At 37.0% G+C, this 17,733-nt stretch overlaps 1 protein-coding gene across 1 annotated transcript in view; it reads left to right on the top strand.

The window, feature by feature from the left end:
• Positions 1-14,662, top strand: part of ROR2 (receptor tyrosine kinase like orphan receptor 2) — a 113,235-nt gene extending 98,573 nt beyond the window's left edge. The window contains exons 5-9 of the mRNA XM_063295255.1: positions 2,004-2,131; positions 7,472-7,786; positions 8,825-9,070; positions 11,828-12,030; positions 12,383-14,662. Of these exons, the coding sequence (XP_063151325.1) occupies positions 2,004-2,131; positions 7,472-7,786; positions 8,825-9,070; positions 11,828-12,030; positions 12,383-13,825 (2,335 nt within the window). The 3' untranslated portion in view covers positions 13,826-14,662. The remainder of the gene's footprint in view (positions 1-2,003; positions 2,132-7,471; positions 7,787-8,824; positions 9,071-11,827; positions 12,031-12,382) is intronic.
• The last annotated feature ends 3,071 nt before the right edge of the window (positions 14,663-17,733 follow it).

Genomic DNA, 17,733 nt, shown 5'->3' with positions numbered 1-17,733 from the left:
TCAGGGAAGTTAGAACCCTAATCATCTTAAGGTAAGTGTGATTGTAATAGTTGGCTTCTACACTGATGAAGATTCAGGATGTTATGGAAACAAGCAGATGCAGGTTTCTGCACTGCAGAATCGTATGAAAGCTGTTAGAAAGAAAATCAGAACGTCTCCGTCCTGATGTGCATAAAGATACAGGGTTTCTAAATGGAAAATCGGTCAGTTGCTGTAATTTATGTAACTCCAGTTCATCTTAATAAAGCTTGCTAAAGAGAGCCCTGTGAGAATTATGCTCGGGAAAAGAATCACTCTTAGACAGCAACTAATAATTTGGAAAAGGGAAATCTTTGTCCTTCCCACAAAAAGTTTCTCAGTAACATAAACATCTTCTTAAAAATACTTAATGGTATTAACATAGGATACCTCTAAATACATATATTAGAGTTGTCTAATAATTTCTTGGTGACAAGAACAAAGTTGATACTTCAGTTTAAGCAGGAAACATTCTAACTTAAACTGTTTTTTGAATAAGTTGTAATCCAACTTAAAACACTTTTATACACATTTCACTAGAACGTATGATGTAGGAGCTACGTTGAGCTATAAAGGTTCCCTGAGCAGGAATGCCAATTATGTTATCAACAACTGCCACCTAGCACTAAGCATGAGAAACTCAAAGCAAGCTGTTAAGATGTGGAGCATGTGAGAAAAAGAAGCATCTGTTTCTGTGGCTTTAAACTGCGAAGGGTATAATGAGGGGAAGTATGTGCACTTTTATGTTGACAATGGGCCATCAACTGCTCACATAAAGCGTCTTCATTCTAATGTACAAGAAAGATTCTTATCTAACAATGCCTTGTTGAGTGTCTGGGTAGCTTCAGCTGAGTTCAAGCAGGAGTTGCTTGACAGCGAGAAGCAGCTAACTCAATCAGCTTATTAGACCATTAACTTTTTAAATCTTTTAGACAAACTATTTTTTGTCCTAACATTTTGAAACAGGTAGACCCTCAGCTGCTACCATCTAGCACGGCCCACAATATCCAAAATCATCATTAGTACAACATTTATTGTTAATAAGAGGACCACATGGGATTCTTTCTTGAAATAAAATACTATCCAGATCCAATCCCCCCCTCCCCCCAATAAATCCCTCACATGCTACTTTTGACTTCAGGTGCCTTGGGTCAGAGTATAGCAGTGATGAGACCAAATGCAAAAATGGTCATCCAACTTAATGGATGCCCTGGATGAAATGGTAGTATGAACTAACTTCCAGGTATCAGGGCCACCCATCTTTTCAGTTCTTAATATTTGGCCGTCCATAGTATTGAGAAGAATGGCTTTTAATCAGTGCTGTTCTGGAGCAACTCAATTTAAGTTGACTGTGTTAAACTCCTTTTGGAAAGTTGGACAGAGTTCAGCCAAGATAGTAACTCAACATATGACTTAGGTTCTGTAACGGAAAAAGAATTTGGCATTAGTCTGACTTAAAGAGAGTGGGAGAGAAGGAAGTTAAGCACTGATTTCATTCCATTTACCTAAGCCATAGTTCAGAATTATGCCGTATTTTAATTACATCTTGACAAGATCTGTTTTGCTGTTCATTGTAAGAATTGAAGAACTGCAGGGCAAGATAGGAGAAGAGAAACAACGGCTTGCCTAATTGCTTAGTGTAACATTTGATACCAGCAATGTATTATGTGGTGTAACATGACACTTACTACTATCTTTTTAATAGAATAATCTGTCACATTGCATTAGCATAGTATTTCTAGGATAATACTTGTTTTCACTTTGCAGATGTCTTCCCCATCCACCCCTTCAATTAAAACATTCCTTGGTGCCTTTTTTTTATTTCCAAAACAATGTCAAGTAAAACTGAAATGAGAATCAATGTCTGAAAGAATTAATAATGTCAGATTTACCACCTCTTTCCTTTAAAAAGCATACTTTAAATTCAGTAGGGACATAGAAACATCTGTAGATGTAGTTATAGGCTGCCAATTTGTCTCTTGCAGGGAAGATTACCATGAAGATGGGTTTTGCCAGCCTTACAGGGGAATTGCCTGTGCGCGAATCATTGGAAACAGGACTATTTATGTGGACTCTCTCCAAATGCAAGGGGAAATTGAAAACCGAATTACTGGTAAGTCAGTCCACCTCTCTTCATGTCAGAGAGTATTGTATTTCGTGCAGAAACTTGAAATCCAATTTTTACACCATAATAAATGGAAATCAAGCCAGGCAATTTTTAGAGGAAATTGAGACAATGTTGTTTTCTTATTATGTAGTAACTCTTTCAGTAGGCACCAATTTGATATTAGTTGGAAAGAAGTGGGCAAACTTTTTTGAAGCTTAAGGTTGCACTTTTATTTATTATTGTAAAATAAATTGTATTTATTTAAATAACAGCTGCATGAGGTATCATAGGACATTTAGATCCTTTAGGGAAAAAATTGAGTGAGGAAATGGATAGTGTATCTAGTTTGTCTGAAAAAATATGAAAAATGTGCCACCAAACATCAGAAGATCTATGAGTGATCTGTTGGCTATATGAACCCTATGACCTTATACTTAAATTTATAAAGAGAAGATTTTTTTCTCATCCTGTCAGTTTCCACTCTCAGACATTGGAGTGCATCTGTACCCCTTAATATGAACAAATATGCAAATTAACGAATTAACTCTTATTTTTTGTTCACGCTCTGGTTGATTGCTATGTTCAGAATTATGAATTTTAAGCAAGGAAGTTGATGCTTGGTTTTAGTAAAACATATTTGCTTAGTGAGATGATAATTTGATGCTCTCTCTTTTGTTCACTCTTTAATGGAATATGTTCATTTCCTCTTCAGCGCTTCTGACACGCATTCACAATATGCAATCTGTGGATTACACTTTAGGTGTAGTGGTGATATTACTTTATAATGCCTGGTATATGAATGTATTTATATGTATGTGCAAGGGGAGGGGGGAATGTTGAACAGAATAAATGAATACATTTGGGCCTTCTTCAGTTTCTAATTTTTCCAGCTTTAAGTTCATTTCATCTTAGTCTTGAATCTATTTTCTGAGGCAGGATGGGGCATTGTGTCCACAGGGCTTTGTATAAATATCATTGCATATTTCTTCTGGTTTATGGATTTTATATACAGTTCAAAATTTTGTGTAACACACATTTCCTGCAAGCAGTTCTCTATAAATTTATTTAGTAAGTTGTTATCACTAATATGTATCCTTTGTGTGCACCTCTTCATTATATAAGCTATTAAGTAACGTAGTTCCAAAAAAGTGAAAGGTATCTTACAACTATAACTAAATGAAGTTCTTGGTAGTGACCCAAAGGCTGCTATTTTGTTATAACTTGCAACTGTTCATAAAAGTCCACAAATGTCCAAGTATTGGGCGAAGTGGACTGTGATCCATAAGCAACGTGTGCTGGTAATTTTGTTAGTCTTTAAGATGCCACAACTTAATTATTTCTACTAGGATAAAAGTTTGCTTTTTACATTTTCTTAATTCTAATTCTAATTAAGTATAATTATAATGTGGTCTTCCTTTTCTAGTCATAGATAAAGATTACTTGCACAAAAAAAGAGCTGAAAATGAAAGGAGTACTGAAAAGAAAGCTAGAGTTCACTTCTACATGAAAGTTGCAGTTATTGTGTGACAGAAATCCTTATTCCTTTCAGTCCTAAACCTGTATTTTTACACAGTGTTACTATATGGCTTATTTTTCATTTATTTAGCTTTGATGCTTACTATAGAATATAAGGTAATTTATGGATTATCTTCCAGGGGACAGTAATATTTATACTTATTGTTGTTGCCTACCTCCCACCCTGATTTATGAGATGGGTTTGTAAATATATTCACTGTAGCTGTATTTTGGTACTTTTCATCAAAGTGAAGTCCTGTTTACTAACAGGTGAAGGACAAATTTCACTAAATTTCCATTTTTATGCAACTCTCAGTGGCAGCTTCCCCAGTGGGACAAATTTTCAGGAGATAGAGAAAGCTGAAAAAAGGAGGGGGAAATCAACAAAATTAGATATTCCTTCATTCCACCAGGAGGATTTCCCTGTTGGATTAAAAGCCATGGATCTAAAGAACCTGCAGGAAGGAAATTTTGATTCAAATTAACTGTTTCATCTCAGTAACTTTAATAGACTTATCATTATATGCAGAGAGCAGAGCGATTCATTGTATAGTTACAATAATCAGGATTTGTAGGCAATCTAGAGCAAGTATCCCTAATCTTTTGGGGTCAATGGGCAAATTTTGGGAACATAACACCGGCAGTTACAGGAAACGATTGCCGTAGTAGGCATGCCCTATCACAAAACTTTATTTGGAAATAAATTTGATAATTGGGACTGTTGCTTTGCTTTGCGGTTGACTCGTTTTCTTTGTTTGCTTGTTTGCTTGTTTCATTTAAATTTCTTTGCCGTTAGGTGGAATCTAGCAGGCACCAAGGTAGATGTCATTAAATGCACTGACACTCATGATTATCATAGCGGGGATTCAGGCTTTAGGGAATATATTTCATATCTAAAAAGAAATTTGTACATTTAGAATAGCCGTGTTCTGTGAAAGGCAAGAGGACGACTGCATACAGGAGAAGCATACTGTAATCTAAAGGAGCTATATGCCTGTGGCTAAAGAAACTAAAGATAACTCCTAAATCATTGCCATTGCAGATTCCAGTGATGAAGAGGTAGAGGGCCTTTGCGATAAAAAGCTAGAACTATATGGGCACAGAAATCTCAACTGATTACATATTGTGTGTCCCTTTGGACATATAAAATCTCCCTCCTTTGGAAAGATGTTTCTTTGTGCCTTTTTTTATAGCTTCTGATAAAGTTTATTAAATGTAAGAGACCCAAACTTGAAACATGAAAAATGGAATCAGGGAAATTTCTCAAGAAAATTTTTATATGAGGGGGGGAAAATTGTTACTATAAAATGAATGTACTTCTACTATTTCTATCTTTGTTAAGCTAGTGAGAAATGTAATTCTGAGAATGGGAATTAGTGACATCTACTGTCCAAACAGGAAATTTAGCTGAAAGATATTATGTTGAACTTTTTGACGTTAACACATTTTAGTGGGTGAGTGAAGCAGTCCTAATATATTTTTTTGGCAAGACGTATACAGTTCAAGTTATACACGGGTTTCTTTCCCCCTTCCCTACTTTGCTACTTAAGGCTGAAACTTCCTTTACTCTTACTGTTCAGAACTTCGTATCTGATGATGAGACTTGGTATCTTTATATCACCCTGACCTGTACAATTCATTTGTATAATGTTTCTGTGAGGACTCATATTGGCATCAGCTTAACTTCTGAGGGCTCCTAAACTATCAGGAGGAGCCACAGGGAAATTTGAAGTCAGTGTTCAGGAGATTAAGCCTTGGACCTGGGCCTCATCCAAATATTTTTTTCTGGATTTCTGTGTTCCACTGTCATAACATTTTCATTTCTGGGAAAAAAAGCCACCCTGCTCTAAGTACTTAAGTAGCTTCTGGCCAACTTTCAGAGATCCTTATGGAATAAATTCATACATCTTTCCAGTTTAACTCATTTTATGATTTAGATTAAGTATAGAGAAAATATCCAAGTCCTAATTCAAGCATACACATTCTTCAAGAAGTTGCATAAGCTTGAACCAAGCAATATATGGAAACTCCCAGTAGCAGCCTCATGACTGAAGCATGAACTTGCTACTAGCTACGCACATGTATTAAACGTTTATTCCTACATATGACCAGTGATGATTGAGACTGAGTGAAGGCAGTAAGTCCCAGCACTTATTGTCACTGAATTGTTTATGTCAATTTCCTTCCACCTGGAAAAAAAAATCACAGTTGATGCACTATTTCCCAGGAATAAAATTGTCTGACAACAAATATGAAAGTTTCTTCAACATTTTTATTCTGTGGAGGGTTTTTTTGGTGATCATTCCATTATTTTTACCTGTCTTGGCTTTGTGCTTATCTGCATTCTGGGTATTTTGCTCAAGAATGTGCCATTATTGATTGAAGTGAGTTTAGTAACCCATTATAGTCTTTATTTAGATTACAGAAGTCATCAGCAACCATCTGATTCTTTTTTATGTTCATTTTTAAGATTCATTACAGCCATAACTTTTGCAGTTAAAAAAGGCCATAACAGGGAATGCTAACACAAAGGAAATATTATCAACAATTTCCTTTATTTTACCCAAATAACAGATTAGTAACTATTTAATTCAACTGTTAGTTTGTTTGAAACCTGCCCAAGACTTTTAGGACTTGCGTGGAGAACAGATCACGTTATAAGTCGTACTTATGCAGAAATACTGAACATTCAAAAGGGTGCATAAATGTTTAAGCACCACTGTATATAGTATATTTAAGAAAACTCAAGTAATAAATGCCAGTATTTGGTATGCAGTAGTTGCTGAGGCAGAGGCGGTGGCAAAGCATGTGGGTATTCAAGTATTAATATTAACAGTGTAATTGAACTTACTAATACCCATCCCTTCTTAGCAAAACCTGTTGTCCACCTAGTATTTGGGAATTTACTGGTTTGTGTTTTAAGAGTAGAAAATGCATCTTTGATACTTACCCAGTATAGCAATGAAAATAAACAATTTAATTTTAGCTAGAGCTAAGTATGGCTTAGTCCTAGAACTTCGAAGAACTCAGCTGCAACACACATGAAGTAGGACTATCGATATACATGCTTTTAGGAAACACGTTGTGCTTTTATCTTATGACTCAATGAGCACAGTTCATTCCAATACAGTTTGGATTAGACAAGTATACACACGTGTGACTTTCAGGCAGGTTTGAGCCTCTTTATTTGGAACTAGTAGAATATTATAAATCTCTTCTTTTGTAATCTAAATCAATAAAAAGCTATATAACAGAACTCTCCAATTGGGGGGTGGTGAACTGTGCCCTGGTAAGTTGCCAAGTTTTTGGGATGGAATACAGTAGATTTCCTAGGAAGTCAAATTTCTGTAGCAGAGACATGTAATCTGATGGTAAGTTGCCGCCTCCTATTTGCTCTGGAGGCAAGGCTTAGAATTCCTACTCCTTGGAGGTTAGTTCTTTCCCCAGTTCTAGGATGTTGCCAGAAAAATACATCAAAGACAAAACAAATTATAAATATGTGAGAAAACTAGATAAAGTTTGCTCTAGTTATAGATGGAGCCGTGAAACATTTTCCCATCTCGATACTGACTGGGTTGGCTGGATGCTGTATCTATGTCTAGCATGCTAGAAAATGGATCTTCACAGCTAGTGCAATATACCACTTTCCTGTTGCAGAATCTTGTAAACACATGTCAAAATATATAAAGGCTTTGACAGTATATCTGCTTTCTGTTCTAGATAATTTACTTTTTACTGTTTTTTTCCAAATACATAAAAACAATAATAATTTACTGGTGTACATTTATGACATAAACTGGATCTTAATTATTGGCTTCTCTGTCCTTCCAGCTGCATTTACCATGATTGGCACATCTACCCATTTATCTGATCAGTGTTCCCAGTTTGCCATCCCATCTTTTTGCCACTTTGTGTTTCCACTGTGCGATGAGCGTTCCCGGACACCTAAGCCTAGAGAGCTGTGTCGTGATGAGTGTGAAGTTCTGGAGAATGATCTTTGTCAGCAGGAGTACAACATTGCTAGATCCAATCCCCTCATTCTGATGCAGCTCCAGCCACCTAAATGTGAGGACCTGCCACTGCCTGATTCTTTGGAGGCTTCCAACTGTATAAAAATTGGAATTCCTGTAGAACGGCTCAATAGATGTAAGTTATTGTGGCATTTCCTTTCTGCTTATATCTTCTATTTGTTTAATGCAAAATTAGTATGGATTTTTCATCAGAATGCCATTTCTGAATGTATGTATTTGCCTGGGTTTCCAAAACTTAACACATTTGAATTTTTTGCCTTTTCTTGACTGCTTGGAGGGAAGATACAGTGATGAGAAAGAGGAATAGCCGATGTGAAATCTTTCCCTCCAGCTTCTTATCCTTACAGTGTAAAGGATTATTGCCAGAAGAATGCAGAGGCTTCCTCAAGCACCTGACCAATTGCCAGACCTCCCTGAAAGCAAGGGATGCCCTTCTTCAAGCTAGCTGCGTTAAGTTGCGCTTGCTTCAGAAATGTACCATGCACACACAGTGTGGGGGTATAATCTGTCACTGTTGTTAAGCACTCAGGGAGTTAAGACTGCAGTGAAATAAGTTTGGTAGAGAAAGAGACAGATAAATCTTTTGCAACTAGACTAGATATAGTATACAAATAAAAATGGAGCTTGGTAGTAATGCATTTGCAAGAGAAAGATCTAAGAAGGAAAAAGCAGGGGAGAAGGAAGAAATGGAATAAACTAAATGGGGGCGGGATAGCTTAAAGATGGTGACTGGTAGAATAAGTTTTGAGCAAGTAAAGCAGTTGAGACACAGTATTGTCGGCATTGCTGTTCTGGTTAATTCCTGAATTGCTTCTTTAGGCATAAAGCTCATGGGAAACTCATATTTCTTAGCTAGGTCACTCTAGCTTGTGTCTGCAAGCTCAGTTATTTTCCATATCTTTTGCTTTTAGATCAAGCAGCTGATCTTATCCCAAACCAAAAAGGAATTCTGTAAAGCGGAAGCTTAACTCATGTAGAAACGCTTGAGTGTGCTAAGTAAGGCTAGTGGTTACATATATTTCTGTGCTGTACCATCCTATCTTACATATGTACTGTAGCAAAGAATTTTGCAGAGAGATTTACTATGCAGAGAGAAAGAATGGGAGCATTTCTTATTGTTCATACGTCTCTTGTTAAATTCACTTGTTTGCAGATCACCAGTGTTACAATGGCTCTGGTGCAGATTATAGAGGAACTGTCAGTGTCACAAAGTCAGGCCACAATTGTCAGTATTGGGATTCCCAGCATCCTCATTCCCACGACTTGACAAGTACAGAATTTCCTGAGCTTGGTGGTGGGCATGCTTATTGCCGCAATCCTGGAAGCCAGATGGAAGGGCCTTGGTGTTTTACTCAGAACAAAAACGTACGCATGGAGCTGTGTGAAGTACCTTCATGTAGTATGTATTAATATTATTTTTTACCATTTCTAGCATATTTGTAGTAGAAATTATTCAAGCATGAATTATGGTTAAAGCATTTTTGTTACTGTTTTTATAAATCCAAACATTAGTTTCCTATTAATGTATCATGTATTGATTGACACTGACCCTCAGGGGATTTAAGGACATGTAGCAGGTCTGGATTACACCTGTTGGTTTTTGGTTTAAAGGAGGTAGAGACTGAAGACTTGGAAAAATCATGCAAGTTTGTCATGTGAGGCAGCAGATTTGTCAAATAATCCTTCTGCAGTGATGTAGCAGTTGTTCATCTGTGCCAGGTATAATCTTGGTGTTCCTTCATGGAACACCAAGTTTGGCTGTATTTATGTCCAGTAACAAAAGATATTTAATCCAAGTAGTGCGTTCTAATCCAGGGACAAATGTTAAAGTAAAAAATAGTGTGGGGAGCAGACATGGCTATGATGCCTTTAAGATGCCTAAGAGAAAATATGAAGAGGTTCAATATACAGCTGTTCAGCTCAGAAATACTGAACACAGTCACCTCTTTGCATTCTTTGCTTATGTATGGTATGGATGAGTGTACTTTGGCATCTTGCCTTTCAGCATAAGGGAACTATATATTTTATGCAGGCAATGGTAGGATTTTACTTTTTTAAATTTTTGCTAGTTTTTCTTAAAATATGTTGCTGGCCCTAAACTGAAAATAGATGGATACGAGGTTATAGAGACATTTATATTGGAATATCCTCTTACACTGAATGTTTGCTGCTTTCAAGTTTTTCACCCTGTCCCAAAAGAGTGCTGGTGGGCTGGACTAGGGAGAGATTAAACTATGATTTAATGTTATTTCCAAATGAAGTTGGGACTGATTCTTTGTACTGCAATGTTACAAATATTCTATGTGTGATGTGCAAAAAAAGCATTTAGTGGTATGTTCTCAAATGTTATCATACAAATGTGTGGTATATAGGAAAGTCCCCTCAGGTGCCACCAGTTCATTTTGATGCTGAATTACACTGTCAGATCTTTGGTAATAATAATAAAAATGGGAACCAGGTCATGGCTTTGAATAATGCCTCACTAACATTTATTATGACTAAAATCTGTTCATTGGTCTGGGCTTTGCTTTAATTTTATTTTCCTTTTTATGTCTTCCTTTGTGGCATTTTTGTTTTTTCCTAAAAGAACAGGATATAAATATTAAACTAGATGTGACTCAGATAAGTTTGTACCACTGTAATGAACACTTACTTGAGTGCTGGGTTTGCTCTAGTCCAGAGTCCACTTAATCTTGCTTGAGTATGACCAGGCTTCTCCCCCAAAACTCCAACTACTTTCTACTCACTGTTTGCTTCCCCCCATTCTTCTCTCTGTCCTTTCTTCACTTTCTGCTTCCTTTCCACACTGTACTACTGTGCAGTAGAAGACAAGGAACAATTACTCCCTGTCCCCCAGGTTGGGAAAAGGTACTCTGTGCAGAGAGAAAAAAGAAAGATAAAATCAGAGTTTAAAAAGGTCATTTAGATCATCAAATCCAAATCCCAACTCAGTGCAGGAAGTCCAAGCCATGCAGTGAAAGGAATCTCACCAGTCCTCAAGGTAATTGAGCTTCACTATCATACTGTTCTTACCATTACAAAGTTTTTCCTAACATTCATTTGAAATATGCTTGGTTTTAATGTAAACCTGTTTTCATTCTGCACAAGATGATAGAGAACAGGTCACAGATTTCCCATTTTCTCCAAGCACAGTGTGCCTTCTATTTCATAGAATGATGGTGAAAGGGAGCAGTTATTTCCTTTTCAGGGCAGAAAGGAAAACAGGAGTGGAGTCAGTCCTAATTGGAGAGCAGAAGAAGAGAACAAGTGCTCCTTCATTTTACATGGAGGAAAGACTAGGACAGGGGGTTGAACTCCACTCCTGGTGTCACCCAGTCATATAAGTGGGAAAAACAATTTGGCTCATAAGCAAGCTTCGCTTCTCTACTCTGCTCTCTTGATTCCAACATCCTATTTACTTCAACAAGTTGAGCCCCAATTCTGGGCCTCAACCTTATAAACCAGATTTAACAAGCACCTAGTTTGCCATAGTAGAGTGCTTTGTAACTTGATAGATACAGTCTTCCACATACTAACCTTTTATGTTCTCCTATACCCATCTAATGCTCCTATCCATTCTTTTAGATTCTCACTTTTTATATATACTTTTAGTTTTTAATGTATATTTTATATCTTCTAGCTTTTAATATTTTTTTAGGTTTTCATTTTTACTCTTAATGTACCCTTTATGCTTTTAAATGATTGTACCCCGTGCTCCTTATGCTGGTCCCCTCCTTATGTTGGTCTATGACTGTAATAAAGATTTGATTTGATTTGATACTTCAACAGGGGATAAATTTTGGATGCTTTTCCATTGTGCAGTCAGTGGGAAAAAAATTATGTTTGCATCAGAATCTTATAACAAACCACTGGGCCCTGATAAAGGTCTGTGGCTTAATGATATGCCTTGGTAAAGCTGTCTATATAGGTAGTGTTGAAATATATACATTATATACACTAGTCGCTCCATCCCCTGCATTTTAAGGGGATGGAGATAAGTCCTTTGTGTCCACTGTTGCTTACGTTACAGAGGTGTGTGTAAGATCATATTACATACTGCTGTTGGCTATATTCATTATCTATCCTTAGAATATAAAATTATTTGCATTGCTTTTGAACTCAATCTGAAAACATGCAATAATTTTTAATCTAACAGGCCCACGTGACAACAGCAAAATGGGGATCCTCTACATCCTGGTTCCAAGTATAGCCATCCCTTTAGTTATTGCCTGCCTTTTCTTCTTGGTGTGCATGTGCAGAAACAAGCAGAAGGCATCTGCTACTACTCCACAGCGTCGTCAGCTGATGGCATCTCCCAGCCAAGATATGGAAATGCCTCTCATTAATCAGCACAAACAGGTACGTTACACAAACGTACAAGGTGGGGGGGTGTTATTTTACATCATAAATGTAATGGCATTTAATATTAATCATTCTAGAGTCTTCAGCTATGACGTTTCAGTTTGAAATTTCTTGACCATATCAGACCTTCCAGTATGTTCTTCTTCATTTCTCAATTGCTTGAGCTCAGACCAGGTGCAGAAAGATGCCAAGGTAGTAAAAGTCCTTGAAACCAATTCTGTGCATTTAAGCAGCTTAATATAAATGTAACCAAAGCCTTTAATTTTAACTTGGATTTTCAAGTTTAAATTTGCTGCTAAGGTTTCTAATATGGAGGACCATCTTATCCTGTTACTCTGTTTACTTTCAGAATAAACTAAAAGAGATCAGCCTTTCTACTGTGAGATTTATGGAGGAGCTGGGTGAAGAGAAGTTTGGAAAAGTTTATAAGGGCCACCTGTTTGGTACCGCTCCAGGGGAGCAAACACAAACAGTTGCCATCAAAACACTCAAGGATAAAGCAGATTTAACACTCCGAGAAGAATTTAAACATGAAGCAATGATGAGATCAAGATTGCAGCATCCCAATATAGTTTGTTTACTGGGAATAGTGACCAAGGAACAACCCATCAGTATGATTTTTAGCTATTGTGCTCATAGTGATCTCCATGAGTTCCTTGTTATGAGGTCTCCTCACTCTGATGTTGGTAGCACCGATGATGATAAGACAGTGAAATCAACATTGGAGCCAGCTGATTTTTTTCACATTGTAACTCAGGTAGCATCAGGAATGGAATATCTCTCAAGCCACCATGTGGTCCACAAAGATTTGGCCACCAGAAATGTACTTGTGTTTGATAAACTCAGTGTGAAAATATCTGACTTAGGTCTTTTTAGGGAAGTTTATTCTGCTGATTACTATAAACTAATGGGAAATAATCCTCTTCCTATTCGATGGATGTCCCCTGAAGCAATCATGTATGGCAAATTTTCGATTGATTCAGACATCTGGTCTTATGGAGTAGTACTGTGGGAGATCTTCAGCTATGGCTTGCAGCCCTTCTGTGGCTATTCCAATCAAGATGTCATTGAGATGATTAGAAATAGGCAGGTTTTGCCATGTCCAGATGACTGTCCTGCCTGGATGTACTCATTGATGTTGGAATGTTGGAATGAATTTCCCAACAGAAGACCAAGATTCAAAGATATCCACAACAGACTGAGAACATGGGGAAACCTGTCGAATTACAACAGTTCTGCACAAACCTCTGGTGCAAGCAACACTACACAAACCAGTTCCCTCAGTACAAGTCCTGTTAGTAATGTCAGCAATGCCAGGTATGTTGGGCCCAAGCAGAAAACTCAAGCTTTCTCTCAGCCACAGTTCATACCAATGAAAGGACAGATAAGACCAATGGTCCCACCTCCTCAACTTTACATTCCTGTCAATGGTTACCAACCAATGCCAGCCTATGGAGCATATTTGCCAAATTTTTATCCTGTCCAAATCCCAATGCAGATGGCCCCTCAACAGATCGCTCCTCAGATGATTCCAAAGCCAGCCTCTCATCATAGTGGGAGTGGTTCTACAAGTACAGGATATGTAACAACTGCTCCCTCCAATGCGTCCATGGCTGACAGGGCTGCTCTTCTGACCGAAGGAGTAGAAGAGGTACATAATGTGACAGAAGATATTGCCCAGAGTCTGGTCCAGGAAGAGGAGGAAGAAGAGGGCTCTGTGCCCGAAACAGAATTACTGGGTGATAATGACACTCTTCAGATGGACGAGACAGAGTTTCAGTCAGAACCCTAACGATGTTGCCTTATCACAGTGACATTACTGGATTTCTTTTTAGTTTGCTGAAGACTGTAGTTCTTCTGATTTATACAATCCATGTTTACTTCAGACTCCTATCTACAACTGCTAACCCAAAAGCTACATAAGTTTAGCAATACTGATATACCGTTTTAATGGACCTTTTTTTCCCAGCAGAAATTTGCAAACATGATGTAGAATAGTTATTTTTAAATCTAGGATTGATTACAGCTCTTGCAGGGAGGCTGCTTTTATAATATACTGTTGCTGTGCAACATATAGTAGAAATGCATTGCACATCATGTATATCTTGAACTCTGATTGTATTTTTAATTAATTCTGGTTAAATCGGTAACCAAAAAAATAGAAGTGACATGGGGTTGTTCTGCATGTGAAGAAATGCCCAAAATGTTTTTTAAAAACCTTCCTGTTTATCTTACTGCTGCAATAAACTTTCAAGGGAATTATTCATATATAGGTAAGATACAGGTAAGAAGCAGAATGACAGAAACATTTCTCTCAGTGACCAATATTTTGCTGCAGAAATCAGATAATTATTTTTATAATTGAATGAAAGTTTGACCTGATTTAGCGGGAAGTATGTTTTGCTACCCCAAAGAAATGACAGGTGTAGGCTATGCACTAACTTAAGTCATCTCCTTTTCCCTGTCCAAATTCAAATTCTAATAAAAACATTTCAGAAGTAGATCACCACGTTGATCTCACTGAACACCACAGCTTTCACTTCATTTTTTCTTTAAAATGGTGCTAGAGATCACAGTGATCAGTCAGGATTGTCAATTCATTTTCTTTTAGTTAAGAAGGTACTAGACAAATGCACATACATCATTTTAAAAAATTAGTGATTGTAGATTCTTAACCAAAATAAGTGACTTTGTACAGAATGTGCTTGTATGTGATTAATGCCTTATTGTGAGATGAATCATGTACAGATTTTGAAATGTAATTTATGTTTTCATACATTTTTTTTTCCTAAATGCAACATTTGGGGGTTTTTAATGTTTATATAATTATGATTAATAGTATTTTATTGGGATTGGAATTTTGTACAGTTTGGTATGCTGATAAAATTGGTCCATACATTTCACATAAATTTCTGTAGTATGAATACTCCCTGAATCACATTATACTGTAGCCAAATATAAATTAATGTATTAGACTGTACATTCAGTACATAAACTAACCAAGCAACACATCAATGGTGATTAATTTTAACGTGTTGCAAAAAAAGAGAAAAAAGTAAAAATGGAAACTCACATTTTCTTTTGTTACATCTTGTTAAACTGTACTTTTCCTAAGAACGTTTGGATTCCCTTGAGGTGTATCATTGTGACCTGAAGCCCATGGCAGGAGCTGTTCTACTGGTTTGTAGTTTCTCTTGAATTTGCCTATGCACTGGTAGTTAAACAATGAAAAGCTCTCTCGCTTGTTAATAAAAGTGTGAGTTGGAGACTATTAATAAATCATTTAAATAAATTGAAATTTACTTTTTAAATTGTGTTGAAATTTGATACTATAAAACCAGATAAACTTAGGAACTCGATTCTTTTTTAGAACTTGCTTAAAGAAACTTGAAATAGAGGACAAATGCAATTAGTGTTCGTTTATCTGTCCATAAAAATAATCATATAATGTAAAGAGAGACTGCGCAATCAGTATTGTTTAGATACCGTGCGTATTTATTCCCTAGTCTCAATTTCTATATCTCTAAAATTCCCTATCATAATATTACCAGAGCACAACAATGAACAGGAAGAAGATAATGAGTGCAGAAAAGGATGGTATAAATAAATCTTTGGTCCCTGGTGCTGAAATTTATTGCCTCAAAGTAATCTTGATTTTTAACAAAAAATATGACCTGGTGCTTGCTTCTATATTGCATTACCATCATAGGTGATTTGTATTTTTTTTAATACTTGATTGAATATCTGTTGAATAAATACTGTTCCCACTCTCTGAGTGAGTGGGAACAGTATCCATGTTTAAAATATTGTTCAATTTGCCAGAATATATTTTATTTGCTGTCTCAAAGGGAAAGTTTGCCAGAATCAGAACATATATTCTAGCAGGTTGTCAGTAGCAAACAGAAAGATAAAAACAGCTCCAGAATTATGCATTATCGCAGCTTTTGATGCATTACATTTATCCTTGTTGTCAACATGTTTTTTTGCTGTACTAACTATAGCTACGTATCTAAGTGGGAAGAGGAAATTGACTGAAGACCTCTTTGATTTCCTGCTGTTTCTGAAGGTGTAATGAGGCCGCACACGTCCACATGTATGAGAGGTGGTGACTTGGCCCTCCAATTCCCATGAGGTGCCTCCAAAACCTTCCTCCCAAATCCTATTTTCCTGATCCACAGTTCCTTTGGGGGGATGAGATAGTACCTGCCACCAGCCACTTTATCCCAGATAAAAGTTTTTCTTGTCACTGAATTCTTTAGGAGAAGATAAGGGGTAACTTCCTGTTCTCCATAACTGGAGAGCAGGAAAAGTATATGATAAAGGCTGCACCCTTTTCTCATAATGGGCACAATGATTCAATAAAAAAATTGAATTTTCATTATATATAGCCTTAACAGAAGCGTGAAAAGGGAAAAGGAAATGAACATTTGCTTTCTAAAAAGGTAGAACTCAGTAAGTTGCTCCCTAGCCAAGTTAATTTTCTCCCTCTCTCACACACACACCTGAAGAATTTTGTACAGCACAGGTCTCTGCCCATAAAATAAAACAAAATTTATAGCATCACTATCTTTGCTGATTTTAGCTAGCTGTCCAAATTACAAAGTTCAGCCCTGTTTCTGGGGGCTGGGTCTGTTTCACTTAACTGGTTTCCAGCCAGCCTCCAAGAGCAGACATGGAGGAAGTCCTCCTCTGGGCAAAAGCCCACTTCTCAACATTTGAATTTCCTTGGCTTTGATTTTTCTCTGCCCAATACCTGCAGTGACATTAAGCCTTCAGCCAAATGTAGTGCTGCAGGAGCACAAGAACATTCAGTTCAGTTTTAATCTCTAGCAAATTTATAAGCCTTGTGGGAAACTAAAAGACTAATTCATATTTGATTCATACTAGCCAAGTGGTTTCTGCCCCATAATTTTACAGCTGAGTTTCCCCAAAGAAACATCCCTTTATACATGTATAGGTAGTCCTCACTTAACAACCATTTGTTTAGTGATGGTTCAGCATTCGTTATGATGGTGCTGAAAAAACCAACTTGTGGCTGATCCTCTTACGACCGTTGCAGTGTTCCCGCAGTCATGTGATCACAATTTGGGAGCTTGGAAACCGATCACATGATCACCATTTTTAACCTTCCCAGCCAGCTTCTGGCAAACAAAGTCAATGGGGAACCTCATGATTCTCATAACTGGTGTGGTTTGCTTAACACCTGCAGTGATTCATCTAACGACCACCACAAAAAGGTCATAAAATCAGGTTGGGTTTGCTTAATGACAGATTCACTTAGCAACTGAAATTCCAGTATCAATTGTGGTAGTTAAGCGAGGACTATTTGTAGGAGTTTAAATGAATCACATTGCTTGTTTCTTCATTTATCCCCAAATGGTTGGCCACAAGTTCATTATGTTGGTTCAAGAGCTTGTGCCATTACTAGCTATGCTCAACAGTTATTTCATTTATCCATATTGCATGTTTGTGTGCTTGCAAGTCATCCAGCTGTTGTCTGCAAGCTCTTCAACTTTAGAGTCGTATAGCTCTACTTAAAGCTCAACTTTAGACAGCTTTATAAAGTCTGTTAAATTCAGCTTCAGTCTTCATTTATAACTGCAGCTGCTTATGGCATAGTGGAAAAAAAATACATATGAATTTCATTGTTCATTTGTTTTATTGTATGCTGGAAGGATGGGGGAATTTCTTTTTTGAAAT

The sequence above is a fragment of the Candoia aspera genome, chromosome 2, assembly GCF_035149785.1.
Source record: "Candoia aspera isolate rCanAsp1 chromosome 2, rCanAsp1.hap2, whole genome shotgun sequence".
NCBI lineage: Eukaryota > Metazoa > Chordata > Lepidosauria > Squamata > Boidae > Candoia > Candoia aspera.
The sequence above is the reverse complement of the archived record's forward strand: the minus strand, read 5'-3'. Positions and strand labels throughout refer to the sequence as shown.